General features: G+C 38.7%; 1 protein-coding gene across 5 annotated transcripts in view; it reads right to left on the bottom strand.

Moving 5' to 3' along the window:
* Positions 1-20,875, bottom strand: part of mta3 (metastasis associated 1 family, member 3) — a 209,659-nt gene that overhangs the window by 13,030 nt on the left and 175,754 nt on the right. For 3 of the 5 annotated variants that reach the window (XM_067988810.1, XM_067988808.1, XM_067988806.1), the window contains one exon: positions 16,641-16,676. The exons of 1 other annotated variant lie outside the window; for it this stretch is intronic. In XM_067988810.1, coding sequence (XP_067844911.1) covers positions 16,641-16,676 — 36 coding nt within the window. Of the gene's footprint in view, positions 1-11,904; positions 11,933-16,640; positions 16,677-20,875 lie in introns of all 5 variants that reach the window. One more of the 5 variants, XM_067988811.1, reaches the window with a different exon arrangement.

The raw sequence follows: 20,875 nt of genomic DNA on the forward strand, positions 1-20,875 counted from the left end.
CTTAAGGTACTTTATTTCTGACATAGTAGATAGTTAAAACGATTTTAAACTTACCTGGGCAGCTTTCCCATGGCTTCCGATTCACACCTGGTGAAACCAGGCGTGAAGGGCCGAATCAGGCAAAAATAAATTAAATAAAAAACCATTGCACTAAGTTAAAAAACAAAATAAACCTACCTTTCCACCCTGGTCCGATGTCCCCCTCTCCGATGTCCCTCTCAGCCCCTGATGTCTCCCTCTCCGATCTCCCTCCCGCCGATGTTCCCCCCCCCCGATCTCCCCCTCATCTCCCACTCTTCCCCCTACCCCGATCTTCAGTGCCCTCCAATCTCTGTTCCAGCATCGGATGACGTCTTGCTCTCTCTCTTTCTCTCCTCCCCTGCCCCTTGGCATTGCAACTCCTGTCGGCAGCCAGCCTGTCAATCAGGCTGGCTGCCGGGCGCGAAACCCGGAAACAACTTTAATCACCATCAATTACATCACAATCGCGTCGGAAAAGGTTAAGTTTTTTTAAAATTCGGGTTTGCCATGTGCACCTCCACCACCACCCCTCCCCTCCGCCACTGCCAACCCGCCACCATTTCAAAATTGAGCTGAAGTGCGACATGATTTCTTGATGGCCAACACTTTGGATTCAGTTGAGTAGATAATAAAGGCAACAGCTAAGCAGGAGTATTTGCAGGAAGTCACATCTCACTTTCAGATGGGATTGTGTTGGAGGAAAATCCTGAACCTCTGGAGCAAGTGTATATTATATTTGTTTCCTTGTGGGGTGCTAACACAACATACCTCCCTCGACAATAAAGACAAGCAAAAACAATAGTTCTCAAAAGTTTTTTTTAATACCGACTCGACGATAAAAAACTTTGGCTTCTCAAACCACTGTGACTAAGGATACACACACTTGGAAATCTAAAAAAAAAGTCCCTCTTCTCCTTCCCTTCTAAGTCTCTCCTTCACCTTCCCTTCTGTATTTCTCTCACTTTCCATTTGTTAACTGATTCTCACATCCTTCCCTTCTGCTTTTCTCGCTCAACTCAGTCCTTCCGTGTATCTTTCTCTTCTCCTTCCCTTGTCTCTCACCTCATTTCCTACTGCGTGTCTGTCTTTACTCCATCCCTTCTGTTGAACACTACCTGCTCCTACCCTTGTGTGTCAATGCTGCGTCCCTCCTCTCACCTCCATCCCTTCTGTTTGTCTCTCTCCGCTCCTTCCTTTTTCTTCTCAGCCTGTTCTTTTTCTTCCTCTTCTGTTTCTTTCTGCCTCCTCATAATCGTCTCTTCTGCCACCTCCTCCTTGGTTTGCTTTCTTTCCTTTTATGGTTCAATCAAGCACTCTCCTCTGCACGTCTCCCCCTTCTCCCTCTTTCCTTTCCTGTTTCTTACCTCTGCCTTCTCTTCTAAAGACTGTGGCACATGAAGAAAAATAAAATATTTCTTTTTTGGTCTGTTGGGTTTATGATGATATCTGGGACTTGGAAAATAATCCCCATCAGGTTACAAAGCTACTCTTTCACCGACAAAAAAGTCCAGATTTAAATACTGAATGAAGCTAATGGTGAGATAGCTAAAAGGAAATCTGATACAGTCGCCAATATTCAGTTGCTAACAGTGCTGGTGATATGTGAGTGAGGTTGCATTAATCAATATCACCTCACTTGCACCTTTCAAATTATACTAACCGGCTTGGGTTTCCTCTTCAATTCAAAATGCCAAGAGCGCATCACCTGGGTTGCATACATTTAACCTAGTTAGTGGGGTGAGAGAAAACTGGACATACTGATAATTTGGTTGAGTCGAATTCATTCATTCATATTGCACTGGCTCCAGCAGTCATATTGCAGCCAGAACAATATGAAAGTGCTCCAAGAACTGCTGGTTTTAGAGGGGTGACAGGAAATGTAATGAAGACCCTGGTGTTTTTGTACCAATTTAGTGTTGGATTTACACCAATAAGGTGAAATCCATCTCAAATTGCCATTCAAAGCATCAAATCCTGTGCTGAATAAACAGGATAGGAGATGGGCAGAAGTAACTTGATCAACTGCCCAAGTTTACTTTGGAAGATTTAACTGATCCTAAATTTGTTAATTTGAACCAAATTTGATCTCCTTAATACTTACACTCACCTGTGACTACAGAGCAACAAGAGGGCTAGGAGAAAAGATGGAAGTTGCTAGTTTAGGGTGGAAAAGGGGAAATGGGACTGGTAAACTGGATGCAAATCACAATTCTGCTTCAAATTTGATAAAAAATTTAAGAGTTAAAAGACTTTGCTACCTTTCTACACTTTCTTGTTTGTATTCATTTTTCTTGTTTATAATGCAATGAGATGTTCCTGAAGGTTGCAACTGGTACTCCATATAATTGGGTGCAGAGACTACTCCGTGCCTGATGTGGAGCCCAAGGAAATGTGGGTAGGATGCACCTAGAATGTTAGAATCCTATGCACTGACTGTCAGAAAGGCTCACACATTTGATACAAACTTGGGGGTTCTCCAAATAATGCCAGAATGCTGGAGCAGTGCTTCAGACAGAAGAGTCTATTCCCAATGGACTCTTTGGGTGGGACAATGTTAAAGATTAAAAATTTTACTCCTCAGTGGATCTCTCTTTGTAATAGGACCATCCTTCATTACTGACTCTGATTTTACTTGGCCTCCAATGGCTTAGTCTTCAAAGGGGTATTTGTCCCCTAAGGTATTTAAACGATTACACTTAAAGAACAGCCAGCCGGCCTTCATTAGCTGTTGTCACCCAACATTCTGGCTCCTGAGGCCTGTAGCGTCCCAGCATGCCATTTGCTAAGAGCTAGAAGTGCCACAAAAACATTTAAATGAGTTAGCCATCCATTATTGGGCGAGGTCAACTTACAGGAGTGATCAGTGATGCTGAACCCAAGGAGAATGTCTAGAGTTCAAAACCCCGAAAGATATTCAGGAACAAGACCAGCTTTGAGTACCTCATCTCTCAATCTTTTTCTTCCTCATTATTGGAAGCATCCAGACTCCGTGTGGTGCACCCTTTTAATGGTACAGCTGAAATTGGAACTGTATGTGGCAATTAAAAACCCAGGTCCTATTGCTCCATGGCTTAGTACCTTGTATTTTAATCTTAGGCTTTCAGCGCTAACCTGTTGCACTACATTCCAGCCAACGAAAGGCAAAATGTCCACATGCACAGCACTGACAAGTGGAACACCAGTCCTATGAATATTCAGTGCTACAAAGTTAAAAAAGGTGTATAAACAACATCTTGCATTTATATAGCGCTTTTAACGTACTAAAATGTCTCAAAGTGCTCCACTGGAGCATTATCAGACAAAATTTGACACCAAGCCACAAAGATATTAGGACAGGTGACCAAAAGCTTGGTCAAAGAGGTAGGTTTTAAGGAGCGACTTAAAGGAGGAGAGAGAGGTAGGGAGGCAGAAAGGTTCAGGGAGGGAATTCCAGAGCTTAGGGCATAGGCAGATGAAGGCACAGCCACCAATGGTGGAGTGAAGGAAATCGAGGATGTACAAGAGGCCAGAATTGGAGGAGCTCGCCGAGGATTGTAAGACTGGAGAAGGTTACAGAGATAGGGTGGGTATAGTCAGGCTTAAGTAATAAACCGTTACAATTGTACTGAGTATGATGCTTGAGGGACTCTAATATGATGCTTTGCTTAATATTACATGCAAGCTTATGAATACACATTAATTACTACAGCTACCCATTGTAACAGTTTACCTCTTTTAACATTATATCATTAACCAATCAGCCAACGTTTATAATTGCATCGATGGCTTTTATTTGAATGCTAGCATAGAATGAGTTATCACCACTGCTGAGTATCAAGTTATCATTTAGACATTTACTGACAAATCCAAAGGCTACTTTTATCAAAATATTTAATTACTCAAATCAATGCCACATTGTGAGCTACTGAAACAAAAGCAACTCATTCTTTTCTATATAATTAAGTGAAAATGATCAATACTCCTGCCACTACTTTCAGCTCCACTGAATGGCTTTACTGCTCGAATCAATATTATCTAAAGATGTGACTTGCATTTCAATTACTGATTCACATGCTTAGTTTTTGGGTTCATATATTGTTCCCTCCTCTGCCACATGGTGCTTCATTCTAAAATGGTCTACATTCCTGATGCTGGATAGCCATTGAACACTTGGGCACATATTCTAATCCTGGGATTCGTACTGATTAGTGCAACAACAAGAATTCATTAATTGGACCTTCTAACACGTTGGATGCAGTGTAACTAACTACACACGAAGTGAGCACTGTAGTACAGGATATGGCTTGCTAACAAACTTGGCTTTTTCTATATCCACAATATTAGCACAATGAAACTACCAAAATCTCCACGGAAAGGTTTTTGACAGTTTGTACATCAAGGTCACACTTGTGAAGCTTCTTTAAAATATATATATTTTTAAAAGCCTAGTTACTGTAACATAAAACTATAGTAGCTGCCATCATAGCTGTGCTGGCCTCTGTCCCTTTTCTGATGGAGAGATAAAATGCATTCTTTTTCAAAAGAAAACAGCCCAATAGTTTCTAAACAGACTTATTCATGAACCAAACCTTGCAGTCGTATTTTCCTGAAATGAAATTCTGAAAAAGCATTGCAAGCTGATGATTACACAGAAATATTCAGGAGTGGAGACATCAATAATATATTTGGTAAAAAGTATACACCTGAAAGCATTTATCAACAGAGTTACTGTACAACTTGTACCACACCAAAAGAAATAAGAGCACATACAAATTCCTATTTCTGGAACAGTCTGAGGACTTCAAAGCAAACAATATAGAAACCCCATCCATATAATGAATGTTGATGGACAAGCCTTTCAAGTAAGAATGGGGAGTCAGCAACGAGAGATCATCCATTTAAAATTTTCACTCAGAGTGAGGAGAGTTAAGGAGAAATCTCTATACACAAAGCGTTGTTAGAGCATGGAATGCTTAAGGCAGAGACCATTGCATCTTTTAAGGGAAAATTGGATAAATATTTAAACGGGGCAGATACAGGGTTATAGGGAGAGAGCGGGATAGTGGGATTAATTTTAGGTTGCAGTAGACTCCATCTGTGCTGTAATTTGTCTATAGTTCTGAGGGTCCCCCAAAACTCCCTTTTTGAATCCCTTCAATCCGGCTTTCTCACAGCACCAAGACTGTCCTGGCCTCTGTGACAGCGACTGCAACTGTGGTGCTCTATGCCTCCTCAGCCTCTCCCCAGTGTAGGATACAATCGACCACAGCATCCTCCTCCATTATCACTCTTTCACTGTCCAGCATGGTTTTCCAACTCCCAATTGTTACCAAGTAACCCACAGTGAATCATTCTGCTGGTATATAAAGATGTGGTACTGGAGGCCTGCTATATCTTTTTCTCCCCTATCCCAAAGTGGAACCATATTCAGCAAGTTAGATGTGCCCATCAGAAGGCCAAGGGAGAAAATCGGAGGAGCAAGTTGGTGATGGGGATAAAACTCACCAGAGTAATAAATATGGTCTAAGACTTTGCCAGTGCTACTGAATCTTATGCTTTATGACAAAATCAATTTGAAATGCCTTAAAGCTTATACATTGGTGCAGACTTTTTAAGTCAGCAAAAACATATCTACATTGCCTAAAGATTGTACTTATCAAATGGTTGTGAATGATTAAGCCTCTCATTCGCATCCTTTCCAATCATCACTCACTTTTACAAATGAGTGAAAATGTATACATTTCAGTGGTGGTTTAAAAATAAACTAGCTTTTGCCAACTGATTGTGTAGTTCTGCATTAAAGGACAAATATTTAACTAATTTTGCATCTTCAACTTGTGCATTTTTTAATTATTCAGTTTCTTTGTCACAGATCAGTGAAGTAAAACTGATTATTAAAGCTGCATGAGTCTATGGCTTATTTTAAAGATTACTCCTGAAATGAACAGCTTTGAATAAATGATTTAGTTTCAAAGATACACAATTTAATAAGAAAGATATATCACTATGTTATTCCGAAGACAATTTACTGGCCGATGTGTAAGAAAGCCTAACTTTGCAGATGGTCTGTCGATAAGATAGCTTATGGGGGAGACAAAGTAACTCTTCAACACAAACACATTGGCCACTCAATCATATTCCTGATCCAGCAATGTAAACTTGGGCCATTTCTGCTTGTCCAGCATAGGAATGATCCATTATACTCAAGTTAAACTCAAATAACCTTTTCATTTATTTTACCGACATTTTTAAACTCTTTCTTCATTTTGTTGAGTACTTCAGAAATCAGTATATTAAAAAAAGGTCATACAACCGTAAATGCTGTCAAGAACTGCCCCATGAACCTGCATGTTACAAAGAAAGGTACATGTACACTCACTGGTGTCTGATAACCAAATTATACAACTGAGCCAACAGGAGTGTGACAGCAACTAATGTTTGGGTGTTGCTCTCCTTGTCGCCAGCAGATTTACCCTGCTGTTAGCAATAACCGAAAGTATGCAGAAATAAAAGCACCAAAGAACGGCAGCATACTTGTACATGCATGCCTCACTACCACCCAGAATATTATCGGTGAGGGAAAAGAGAGATATACGTTACCATGCAGCTCATAAATGAGCTGGGACTTTGCTATACAAAATTGACTGCCATGTTTGCCTACATTACAGCAGTGACTATACTTCAAAAGTACTTAATTGGATATGAAGCACTTTGGGACATCCTGAGGACATGAAAGGTACTATGAAAGTTCTTTCTTTATTCAGTTTAGCTTGAGTACACAAGCTCATTTGTTGTCTAAAAAATCCTGAACAAATCCTGTGTGTATGTGATGGTAAAGGGAAAAAAAAGAAATTCTGGTTTGCATGTTCAGTCACAATCCCAGAGACAGAAAACTATAGTCTCCTCAATTTTGAACAAGGCACTTTGCTTCATACTATTATGCAAGGACAGGAACACAAGTCTGATTTATACTAAATGGGAAAATGTGGACAGCTTCTACTTTACTTTCCTCATCCACTCTAAGGTACTTAACAGGAATTATTTCAATCTTTCTGGGAACTCTTCATCATTGTAAAGCACAGCATGGGGAAAATGAGAGGTAAAAACCAAAAACATTGCTGCATGCGTGTAGTGTGCACAGTGTAATCAGAGGGTGTTTTTTGCTCCCCAAACAATTTTTGTCTCCACATTTTTTTTTAAACAAATGATGGTGCGAAAAACCCCAGAAGGCAGGTAAGGTTCAATGGGAGAAAAATCAGAGGACCATAGCTATGTCAATTTTCAACCATAAATTCAAATATGGAGCCAGTCAGTAAGAAGTATTACGCCAATAAGAAGCCAAAATTCTCTTCTTACAATTCTTATAGATGGAAACAGGAACCAATCCACTAGTGATTCAACTATGGCTAGCGACAACGGGTTATTGACTCAAGTAGCTGATCAAAAAGAAACATTATAAATATTCAGGCATGACAGAAGAGTAAGCTTTTTACTATTGCTTGACCATTGGTGTCTCCCTCATACCAACCCTTTCCATACCACCATAGATTCTTAAGCATACTTCTTTTTCTGCAGTAATGACCAGTTTTGCAATCATGTAATTGAGATGTCTTGTGCATCAATACATACTGGAAGCCATGTGATCTCCTGGGAGCGGCAAAAAACTGGATTAAAAATGCAGGCCTATTAGGGAAAAAAATGTGGAGAATTCCTTTTCGACCCCATAATGCGATTGAATCTAGTCCAGGAGACTGCTCTGGCCCTGATTCATGTTATACGGTACCTACCTCTATTACGAGGTGATCTCCGCCCCAACCAAAACCATCTGCATCCACTTCCGGTTAACTTTTTCCATTAGAAACTCCGATGTCCACGTTTATAACGTGAACTGCTAAGTAAACGCATCACACTCTCCCGCCAGTGGCATCATGGTAGCATGTCGATTATGCATCTCCTAGCTTGAACTACAACAACAACTTGCATTTATATAGCGCCTTTAATGTAGTCAAACGTCCCAAGGTGCTTCACAGGAGAGTTATCAACCAAATTTGACACCAAACTGCATAAGGGGATATCAGGACAAGTGACCAAAAGCTTCCATATGTACATCAGGTTGCACGTGTACGTTGACGACACCCTAGCTCTACCTCACCGCCAACTCCCTCGGCCCCTTTACTGTCTCTGATTTGTCACGCTGCTTGTCCGACATCCAGTACTGGATGAGCAAAAATTTCCTCCAACTAAATATTGGGAAGACCGATGCCATTGTCTTTGGTCCCCACTACAAACTCTGTTCCCTAGCCACTGACTCCATCCCTCTCACTGGTCACTGTCTGAGGCTGAACCAGGCCGTTCGCAACCTTGGTGTCCTATTTGACCTGAGATGAGCTTCCGACCACATATACGCCCCATCATCAAGACCGACTGCTTCCACTTCTAACATCGTCCATCTCCGCTCCTGCTTCAGCTCATCTGCTGCTGAAAACCTCATCCATGCCTCTGTTACCTCTCGACTTGACTATTCCAATGCTCTCCTAGCCGGCCTCCTACCTTCCACCCTCCATAAACTTGAGCTCATCCAGAACTCTGCTGCCCATATCTTAACTTGCCCCAAGTCCCGTTCACCCATCACCCCTGTGCTCTCTGACCTACACAGGCTCCCGGTCCGGAAACGGCTCAATTTTAAAATTCTCATCCTTGTTTTCAAATCCCTCCATGGCCTCATCCCTTCCTATCTCTGTAACCTCCTCCAGCCCTACAACCCTCCGAGATCTCTGCGCTCCTCCGATTCTCGCCGCTTGCGCAAATCCAATTTTAATCGTTCCACCATTGGCGGCCGTGCCTTCAGCTGCCTAGGCCCTATGCTCTGGGATTCCCTCCCTATACATCTCTGCCTCTCTAGCTCTCTCTACTCCTTTAAGACGCTCCTTAAAATCTGTCCTAATATCTCCTTATGTGGCTCAGTGTCAAATTTTGATTGAAATCTGTTCCTGTGATGCGCCTTGGGACATTTTACTGTTACAGGTGCTATATAAATGCAAATTGTTGTTGTTGTTGCTCAAAGAGGTAGGTTTTAAGGAGCATCTTAAAGGCCATTCGTTCATCCATAACACTAATATCCTATGGAACTACATCCTTAAATCCACCTTGCCATCTTCCTCCATGTTCAAAAACTTCCGTGAAACCAGTCTCTTCAACCGCATGTTTGTTTATCCAAAAACATTTCCATTTTCCCTCTTTTCCCCTCCTGCTGGCATCCACTGTTTTTCCTCAACCCTGTAAAGCAGCTATCATTGCACTAGCGAGAAAAAAAAGAGCACCGAGTTAGAACATTAGTCCATGGAGCCTCCCCAACCCCACCATGGCAGCTTTCTGTGTGGAGTGTCAAGGCCTCCACTGCAAAGGTCTGGGAGATAGTAAATTATGAGGTAATCTGGCACAAAAAAACCCTACAGGGCTTGATGAATACCTTCGGAGCAGACAAAAGACCAAATCACAGCAGACTACATTGCTAATAATCCCGACTGTTAGCAAACTGTGGCTTGGGTAATGGCCATGCACAGATATGCACTAATCAGGTTTACTCGGTAAGAATACCTAGTGGAAGGATGGATTGAATGATAGGAGCAGAGCCTGCACATCTTTCTTTACCATATATCCATTTTTGGAGGTCCAAATTAATCTAATGATCAGGTACTAGAAAATGTGTGTCAAACTAAGTTGTTTATGATTAATAGCTTCTCAGGACTGTGACCTTTCTCTCTCAATTCACTATCAGGTAGGTAGAACATTTACTTGATAACTAAAGTCATTTTCAAACTCAGTGCAAACTGTGATACTGAGCCATCATCAGTGTGTATTTGTATACTGCAGTAACATAATAAAACATCAAAAGATGCTGCACATAATATCAGTCATAGTATCATAGTATGGTACAGCACAGGAGGCGGCCTTTCGGCCCATCGTGCCTGTGCCGTCTCTTTGAAAGAGCTATCCAATTAGTTCCCTGTTCTTTCCCCATAGCCCTGTGAATTTTTTCCCTTCAAATATTTATCCAATTCCTTTTTGAAAGTTAGTATTGAATCTGTTTCCACACCCTTTCAGGTAGTGCGTTCCAGATCATAACAACTCGCTGCGTAAAAAAATGTTTCCTCATGTAACCTCTAGTTCTTTTGCCAATCACGTTAAATCTGTGTCCTCTGGTTGCCGACCCTTCTGCCACTGGAAACAGCTTCTCCTTATTTACTCTATTAAAACCGTTCATGATTTTGAACACCTCTATCAAATCTCCTCTTAACCTTCCCTGCTCTAAGGAGAACAACCCCAGCTTCTCCGGTCTCTCCACATAACTGAAGTCCTTCATCCCTGGTACCATTCTAGTAAATCTCTTCTGCACCCTTTCTAAGGTCTTGACATCCTTCCTAAAGTGTGGTGTCCAGAATTGAACACAATACTCCAGCTGAGGCCTAACCAGTGCTTTATAAAAGCTTTAGCATAGCTTCCTTGCTTTTGTACTCTATGCCTTCATTAATAAAGCCAAGGATCCCATACACTTTTTTAACAGCTTTTCAACTTGTCCTGCTACCTTCAAAGATTTGTGTACATACACATCGGGTCTCTCTGTTCCTGCACTCTCTTTAAAATTGTACCATTTAGTTTATATAGGAGAGAGAAACAGCCTGAGAAGGTTTAGGACAAATGGCTGAAAGCAGTCAAAAAGTATCAAATTGACCAAGTTTAGGCAGAATTTTGGAAATATGAATAAGGAAAGGAAATACACCTTAAATGTGAGATTTTAAATAAAGTCGAGGACCTCGGTGTGCAAATACACAAGTCATTAAAAGTGGAAGCATAAGTAGATAAAGCCATAAAAAATGAATGATTATTCTTGTATTTGGAAGCGTAGGATACAAATGTAAGGAGATAATATTGAACTTGTCTAAGGCTGTAGTTAGACTGCAGTTAGTTGCATGTGGTTTTGGGGACCATAGTATAGGAAGGATATAAATCCAATGTAAAAGATGTAATGTTACCGGGTAAGAGGGGTACAGTTATGAAGTGAGTCCATAACTTTGTTTAAAAGGAAATTAGAAAGTTACTTGAAAGAAGGAATACTGAAGGGTATGGGCAAGCAAACAAGAAAGTGGGATTAACTTGGTAGCTTTTGGAGACTTGGGGGGCCAAATGGCCTGTTTCGGTGCTGTAACATTCTGTGAAATGGATCATATTTTCTAAGGTTATTGTATCAACCAAAAGAAGTGTCTCAATTCTAATCTGATTGCAAAATTGAAAATAATTTAGTGAAAATGCCCTTACAGATGTACTCAGTAATTCTAGGTTACACGGCAACTAAAATGGCAAAATAGTGAGGTGTAATGTCCTGCTGAATGCTACTATAAAACCCTCGTGACAAGGATCTCAGATCCTGTTTATACAGTCAAAATACATGAAGTTTGAATGGTTTTGAATTGTTAAAGCATCCTGATGTACACAAGTTCTACATAAACAGATTGAGTCAGAATTTCAGTGGAAAGGATATTCACGACAGACAATTTGAAAGTGTGCACCACCAATTATTTGTGTGTTTTTTAAAAAAACACCATTTAGAATAAATTCTGGACATCAATAAACCATGAATTTAAAAGCAATTTAAAAACTGTCAGCTTTAAAGGAGCATTGTTAATGTTGGACAATCATTGGTATAACTTTCTAAATGTCACTAAAATGAAGCCATTCATTTTGGGGAAAAAAAAATCAGTGAATCACTGTTGTGGAACATAAATTGACATGTTGTTCTAATTGCTAGCAGTCCCTCTTTTATGTTATGATTGCCAGCACCATTTATGGCTCAGGCTGCGAATGCCTTTCAAGTGACGATTAAGTTGTGGGAAGAGCTATACTTACTGCGAAAAGGTGTTCAACTGCTTCAGCACTGAAATGAGACAAGCATTCAGCCATTTAACAGTAGTTCTACACACAGGCATTTTTTCTTAACTTGCTGCCCCAACAAGAGAAAGTGTGTCAGATATGTTACTGACCAATGCTCTTTTGGCCAGAGTTGTAGCCCACTGTATTACCAGTTATCTCTTTTTAATTAATCAAAATTTTTGGACATCTCTGATACATTCTCTTATCAATCCAACATCACTAAATTATGTAACATTTTTAAAAAGCAAATTTGGTCTTATTTTCCGAAATCTACAAGCAGCAGCCTTGTACAGGCACAAGTGAAGATCTTAATCTTCAGTAATTAAAAAAGAGCAGTTGAACTCTTAGTAACGCTGTTTTATAATGACGGGACCATTAAACTATAAAACATGCATTGTATATTGTATATATACGTATACACACATGTGTCAGTCTTATCTCAGAGGTAGCACTCTCGCCTGAGTCACAAGGTTGTGGGTTCAAGTCCCACTCCAGAGACTTGAGCACATAATCTAGGCTGACAGTTCAGTGCAGTACTGAGGGAGGTGCTGTCTTTCAGATGAGATGTTAATCCAAGACCCCATCTGTCCTCTCAGGTGTACGTAAAATATCCCATGGCATTATTCGAAGATGAGCAGGGGAGTTCTCAACCATCATCACTAAAAACAGATTATCTGGTCATTTATTTCATTGCGCAAATTGGCTGCTGATTTCCCTACATTGCAACAGTGACTTCAAGAGTACTTTAATAGCTGTAAAGCGCTTTGGGATGTCCTGTAATCATGAAAGGCGCTATATAAATGCAAGTCTTTCTTTTTTTTCTTTACATTATCAAACAAGCGTGGTGTTATCACAGTAATCATTTTCTTGATATCCAGATTCTATAAATCATCAGTAATATATATATATATATATATATATATATAAAAAAGACTGCCACAAATTTAGCTGCTGGTAATAAGCAAAGTAGCCTAGAAATCACCCAGTAGGCAAAAAGCTACACTGAAAAAGCTTCCAATGCCCCATTATTTAAATCCTAAAGCTTGTACTGCTCAAAACTTAATAATAATTGAACAATACTTACAAAAACATACAAGAAAATAACTTTCATCATTTAAACTACAGATAAACATCCCTGGCAAGGGGTCCCAACCTAAGGTCAGGTGAATGGACTAGCTAACACAGCAGAGGCTGATTTTCAGAAGAAAAAATATCCAAAATGCACAGAAACAAAAAAGTGGCATATCAACAACTAACAGTCCAAGATTAAATAGCAAATAATTAAAAGCAGTCAAAACAACATCAAGAAACATTAAAACTCAAGTCCCAGGTCACAGAGATTGGTTAAGCCTGTGGTAAAAAACAGTGTTGCAGGGATTTACAACACCATGAGACAATATATGAGCAAGCTGAACATTTGTTTAGACTTATTTAATTTTTTATGTTTTTCTCCAATTAGAAATTGTATTTTTTTTTGGTTTCTATTGTTGGCTTGGTTCAGCAAGCAATATCGCCTTGAAAGAATTCAGGGAAAAAACTGGGCAATTTGATTGGTTAGTTTGATGCTACTTGCTAGTTTCTGAATGGCTTGCTCCGTTTTCTCCCAATTATTTGTTTCTCTGCTACTTTTAATTTATTTATTTTTGTCAGTTTGGTTACTTGAGCCAAATCACAATTTTTTTTGCCTGATGCTTTGGAGGTGTGAACCTTTTAAAGTGTGATGCTACAATCATTTGGTAGATGTGTACCTTAATTAAACAGATAGACTTGTGCCTCTTAAATAACTTATTTTCATGATATGGGGAGGGAAATGAACACCGGGGATGAAAGCCTCTTATGGAAAGTTTTGTTTGGAGAAAGTTTGACAGTCAACAAGGTGTATTGTTTGTTGTGCCAAAAGGGCTTCCAATCTTCCCCCAGGATAAGCTGATGGTCAGAGTCACTAAACACCTTATGCTGAACGAAAAGTAAAATCTGTCAGGCCAATTCCTTGACATAAAAGTCTTCATGGCAAAACAATAGTAAGTCAAGCTTTGTGGTGCAGGTGAAAGACTCTAAAATAAGGCACAAACGTGCATAAATTTGATCTTTAAAAATAAAATATATGAGCTTTATTTAAAACAGAAATATTTCCAAAACTCAAGACACTACTGCTGGAAACATAAGCATATGAACATTTAATGCATTCATAGAACTTTTCTCTGTTTTTTAACAAATATATGAGTATGTTTATTTTAAAAGAATTAAAGCCTCTTTCCAAATAGCAGCTGAAATGTCATACAAATGCCAAATGCTTTAAGCTTTCGTCACAACACTAGTCTCTGGTCGAATGTCTTAAAATTTTTTGTAATTAAATACCAGTCACTGATTTTACAAAACATTACTTCTGTTGAACTGGAATTTCCATAGTCCATAACTATGGTCTTTAGTTTGCATTGCATTGAAAGCTAGTGAGCCAGTCTGAACAGCCACTGGTCCTGAGATTCCTTGGGCTGGAATCATGCCTGCCAGTGCACTCCAATGCTGACTGTGTCAGAGTATGCAGGGTAAGGAAGATAGCATCCAATTAGCATGGGATTAGTGGGCACCCGTACCATTAGCAGCACATCTCATGTGTTTGCCTTGCTCCACAGACCAGAACGTTTGGTGTGACTTGCTCATGCCAGGAGGAGAATGCTGGGTTCCCTCCCCATGAAAACACTAAGTGCCCGCTGGTAAATTTTCAGGTTAAGTAAAAATTCAACAAGGCAGCTTCAAACAAACTTCATAAAATTATTTTAGTAATTTGATTGCTTCCTGCTGCTTCCCAGTTCAGGAATATATTTTTAAAAAAGAGTGATTTTGCTCAACTTTCTGTTGGTTACTTATTCTTCATTGGTAGCTACTGACTGAAGTGAACTGCTAGTGATTTGTTCCTGCACAGTCAATTAGCCAATCAAATGTGTGATTGGTGCTTTAACAGCTAAATCCCCATTTCAGGCAACTTCTGCCATGTGGATGTGTGACGTCTCAGGTGAGATACTTTCAGGTGTGAAGAGGCAGGTATGTGCCAATGCAAGTCTCTTAAATATATAGATTGAAGCAGGGATGTCTAAACTACACACCTAGGGTCACATGTAGCTGAACTTCAGCAGTACCAGCCCTAGCAGCTCAGTACTATTTATGTTTATATTTTTTATTTGTTGGATTCTCCTGTTTGAATTTTGTGGGCCCGAAGTTTGAAAAGGGCTGCTTTTAGCCTCATTGGTGGATAAATCCTAAATTAGAACACTTGGATGTTTATACTAGCATATATAAGGTAGTTACACACAAATTTAAACTTTATACATAGCCCCTGAGGATATGATTAAAAACACTCACTCAGATTACAATATGATGATATCCGGATAGTCTGAACTTGTGCTATTGATTTCCACTCGAGTTTATATAAACAAGTTCTTGTTTTACACTTTCACCTTAAATTTCCAGCCAAATATTGGAATCAACTTAAGAAATGTACCTGATTGTTGAAGTGTTTGTCATTATTATCCTGTGTACATTGACATTTTGCCAAATAATCAAAATTAAATTTACAAGTGGATGCAAAACTGGCTTACATTCAGTCCAGTATTGAGAAAATAGTTGGCTGAATTAATACATTTGTGGGTGCTCGACATTTTTGGCTATAGCCAGATATAAAAGAAATTCAAATAATTCAACAACTTTGTTCAGTAATCATTTCTGATCCAGGATTCATTAAAGATTGAAATATCCTGTTCACCATCTTTATGTATTTTTTTCCTGTTTTATTAAGTTTAATCTTGTGAAATGATTCATGATTTTTTAAAAAAAGCTCTTTTTCTAGCATCAGACTGAGGTAGTTTATATATAATGGCATCTCTATGGAATGGCTGGGAAATACCTGAGATTCTATGAGAAAAGGTTAAGGGCATGGAGAAACGTTAATGTGCTGTACACTCAAACAGGACGTTTAGATGCAAGTCCCAATTTTAACTAACATTTATATTTAAGTTTCCTGATCTCAGCTGGATTGTATAGAGGAAGAGGAAGAACCAGCCAGGGCAGGTAGATGCAGAGTAAAGCTCTGCCTACTCCAACAATGTTCCTCAACCCCAATCACATCAAACAACCTGCTTCCAGTGTGACAATATTTCATCTCTCATACTGGCCATTCTGTGGCTTCTCGAGGAGTTACCAATTTAGTGGCAAATTAGGGGCAGTTTTGTGTTGTGGATCAGTGCCCACCAGGAGCTAGATTGACACTGTCCAAACACATAAGAGCTATCACTTAGTCCTGTTCCCTTGCCTTTTCCCCATATCTTATTAATTTTTTTCTTTTTAAAATATTTATGCACTTTTTTTTAGGGTAACAGAGAGAGAGAAGGGAAAGAGGATTGTAATCTCTCCCTATTGTCAGCAGGAGGGATCACTAATGAGCCACTAAAAAACATCACTAAAAAAGATGATCTGGTCACTTATCTTGTTGTTTGTGGGACCTTGCTGTGCGCAAATTGGCTGCCACATTTCCCTACATTACAATAGTGACTACACTTCAAAAATGTACTTCATTGGCTGTGAAGCACATTGAGATGTCCTGAGGTTGTGAAAGGCACTATATAAATGCAAGCTATTTCTTTCTTTCCATTCAATCACCTGTTCACGCATACAAATACAAAGGTAGCACATGTGCCATTCCCACACTCACAACTTACTTCCTGACTGTAGGAAAACTGGAACTGGGCATCCATCTGTAAAACAAAAAAATCATACATGATCTGCCCATATTAAAATTCTACATCTCACCCAAAACAATAGGTAATACCCTAAACTTATTTGGGATTATAATTTATTAACCATATCAGGAAGGTTTTGCACATTTTAGTAAATATATCATTCCGCAACCTAAGCGGCTCCTTCTACACATTTTATACATTTATAAAACGGGCAAAAAAGATCCTAGTCCTTCTGTAACGGGAGCAATTTATTGAAGCATTTGTAATAATGAATAAGTGAGTGTGAGTGTGAGACAGAATGTGAACTGACAGAAAGGTCATGTGAATAATGTTCCAAACTGCCAACATAACAGCACAAACTCAAGTTTGAATTAAATGTACAAGAGATTTATTTTACATTTTTTGGACTCAAAACACAATCCTGCAATTGTCTGATTTCATTTGTAAATTCAATTTCCCCTAAAGAATTATCCGGCCAGCCAGGAAACTAAGGAACGTGTAGATTTCAGCAACTAACACAGGCAGAGCAGCCTTGATTTGTTTTAACAAACTGTATTAACCATAAACTAAGCAGCAGGTGGAGCTGATTCTCAGTCTCAAGAGATTCCCTTAACAGTCTTGTGCTCATGAATAACTAGGATTTGCCTATATCAGCTGGAAAATGACTTACTGAAAACCAAGTCAATCATCTCAAGAGTTTAGGAGGCAAGCAGGGTCTTGGGTTGAGGATTTAATCTACATTCTGTCTTATTTTTTTCATTTAAATCTATAGTATCCTTTCTCCAATGATCTACTTGCCAATTTCAAGTCAGTTTCATAAATTGAAATTCGACCAACCTATAATCGCTGTATATTAAGGATTAAGAAGAAGAACAGTGAATAATGTAACCTTTCAAAGGAAACTGATCAGGAGGGAGAAAATACAGAAACTGAAACTGAGATGAAACACTTTTGAAAAGCATTTTTAAAAAAAAAACATACAAAACACAGAAAACCAACAAAAAGCAATGCGGTTTTAATGCAAGGATTAAACTGTCTGAACAGAACAGTGTATGTCACACAGCCTTCTATTAACAGATGGTTTAAGTGTTGCTTACATATATAATTCAAATGAAAGTGATAAATTGAATTTAGAACTGTTCCAAAATAACTTGGAAAATAAAAGCTACAAAAATGAGGCAACTTGTATTAGAATGGACTCAATCATTCATAAATAACAGAAATATTTCTAGTGTTGTAAAAGGAATCTCAAATAAATAATACATTTTCCATAGGGTAAAAAGGTACGTTTTACTCTAACTATAGCTACAGATTAAGTGGCATTCGTACTGAATCGGTGACAATGTGATGAAACTAAAGCATTATCAAATTGTCAAACTTTATTGACAATTTTCAAAGATACTGCCAAAATCCTTCACAAGATTAACTCAATTTTGCTAAATATTTGGGGCAGTGCAGAGGGAGCTTTAGTCTGCGTCTAGCCTGTGCTATATCTGACCTTGGTATTCACAATGCTAACCGTGGTGAAAAAAGTGGAAAAATGTTACTCCTTTTCCCAAAGCTGACCTCCCTCTCCTTGATGAACATAAAAATACACCAAAAACTTGAGATATTAAATATAGATGAATTTTGCTTCCTGCTAATGTACAGTCCTTATTTAACATACCTGAGATTATGAAAAATGTCACAAAAAACATGTTGAATTAACATGGCTGATCCATATTACCAATTTTAAAAGGATTAATGCCTTTGCTAACAGAGAAACGTCACATGAATACATTAAACATTTATCTGCTAATATCGCCAAAAGTAGTTTCTAGCCTCAAACCTCTAAGCAAACAATGAAAGGTTAATTGAAAAGCAAAAACCTAAGTAAATTGGAAATTAAAGCAGGATACTACACAGACTGTACTACATACTGAAATTTTCCCCGTTAAATCACAAAATATTTTACAGTTTTAATCTTTCAGATTACAGCTGTAACATTTGGAAGGTGGATAGCACAGCAAAACAAGACACAGATCTGATGCATACTTAAATATCATCTATTAAACTGCAAAGAGAATAGGAAAGCCATGAACAGGGCTCAAAGATCTCATCCAGTACTGAAAGACAAGTGGCTGACTCGTTAAAGCAGCAGCATAAATATCATGGTGCTCTTTTTAAGGAAAATTATTTGCCACTATCCTTATGAACCCCTTGCAACAACATAATTTCTCATCTGAGATGAACAGGGCTGCTCCCAAACTCAGCTAATGTTTGCTCTGTTTTGAGACCTAGGATGATTCTTCTGCTGATTTTGACGTTCTGACATTGTGCGGTAGTCACTAGTGTTATCCTAGGATTTTAGAAATATTATTTAATTACCTGAATCTAAAAAATATGAGGGTGTAAATTTTACTATATCTATTATTCCAAAACACAGTGTTCCCATGCACTAATGCAATGTAGCATCAGACCACCTGGAGAAAAAGGCTTTTAACTATTACTGTCTGAAGGGCTAATATTTCTCAACATTGAGCTGGCCTCGTGGTAAACTGATGTGGATTTAAAAATGTGATCCAGCCTCTAGATGAAGATTATTATTTTCTAAATCAATTTTACAGTTCTTGGTAAGAAATGCTGCAATGCAGCACAATGCTTAGCAATAATTATGTGCTTGCAAATTTAAAAATCAAAACCATATTCAACAAACAAACTCTTCGATTACATCAAAAGGTGCTTCATTGCATCAATTAGGATTATTTTATAATCCTCTTGGTTTATCAAAAGAAAATAAATATTATACAAGTATAACATAGTCTACCTAATGTTTTCCTGAATTTTAGGGAGAAAGGGATGAACTGTATCCTACAATTAGGTAGACATATATCCTGAATATAAGGCAATCAATTGCATATAATTTCCCATACAAGATGTTTTGTTTGAATACTGGATAAAAAAGACTGTATTTTACATTCACAACCTAGACTCACTTAAAAAGCAAAGAAAAATTGATTCGGTATCAGACGGAGAAGTAGATTTCCACTAAGCATGCAGATTACACATAATATAGCTTTTCTAGCACAGAAATTTACTTGGCAATACCAACCTGCTTTTGAGTTCAACTTACATTCTAATCATAATTTGTGTAAAAAACATATTTCAAAACTTTGGATATTTTACAGAGCAATCATCTTTGCTACTAATCACTCTAGACAAACTATAAAAAGATAAAAAGCAGAAAAATAATTTAATCTGCAGTTTATAACTATAACTATGGTCTTCCAAATGTGGTTTAGGTCCGGTAAGTTAGTTAGTTTTTTAAAAATTTGTTCATGGGATGTGGGCGTCGCTGGCGAGGCCAGCATTTATTGCCCATCCCTATTTGCCCTCGAGAAGGTGGTGGTAAGCCTAGTTAGTTAATTGGAAGCAGTGCTCAAAGATAACCCAAAGCAAAATTAATGACTTTGATATAAATGAGATAGAAATCTTAGGCAACTTAAAGTGCTCAAAACTAATAAATCTCTAGGGATAGATGGCATTTATGCCAGAGTGCGGAGAAAGACTAGGAGGAGATTTAGAAGGCATTGGCAATCATTATAAGAGAGTCACTGGACACTGGGGAGTTACAGTATACTGGAAACAGGCCCATATATTCAATAAGGGTGACCAAACAGACACAGGCAAATATAGACCCTTCTGTTTACTTCAATTCTGTGTAAAATAATGGAATTGATTGTTAGGTGTAAAGTTGAGGATTATCTATGCTCAATAACCTGATAAACAGAAGTCAGCATGGCTTCAAAAAGAAAAGATCCTGTCTGACCAACCTCCTCAATTTCTTTATTTAGGTCATCACTTCCTCAAAGTCTGGAAAATCCTATGACATGGTGTACCTAGATTTCCAAAAGGCATTTGATAAAGCTTCACACAAAAGGCCGTTAGTTAATCTCAAAGCTATGAGAATCCAGGATAAATCCTGGAATTGGATCAAAAAATTGTCTAGAAGGTAGAAAACAACAGGTACTTGTTAGATGAGTTCATTTCGGACTAGGGGGAAGTACTGACTGGGTGCCCCAGGGAGTGGTGTTGGGGCAACTACTTTTTTCTAATTTACATCAATGACCAGGATTCAGAAACTTAGGGCCCGATATTAGGAGGGAGGCAGGATGGCAGCAGGGGGTCGACTGGGCACGTGGGTAACGCGCCCAGTAAAATCGGTGGGTTTGGCA

Source organism: Heptranchias perlo, chromosome 8, assembly GCF_035084215.1.
Source record: "Heptranchias perlo isolate sHepPer1 chromosome 8, sHepPer1.hap1, whole genome shotgun sequence".
Taxonomy (NCBI): Eukaryota; Metazoa; Chordata; class Chondrichthyes; order Hexanchiformes; family Hexanchidae; genus Heptranchias; species Heptranchias perlo.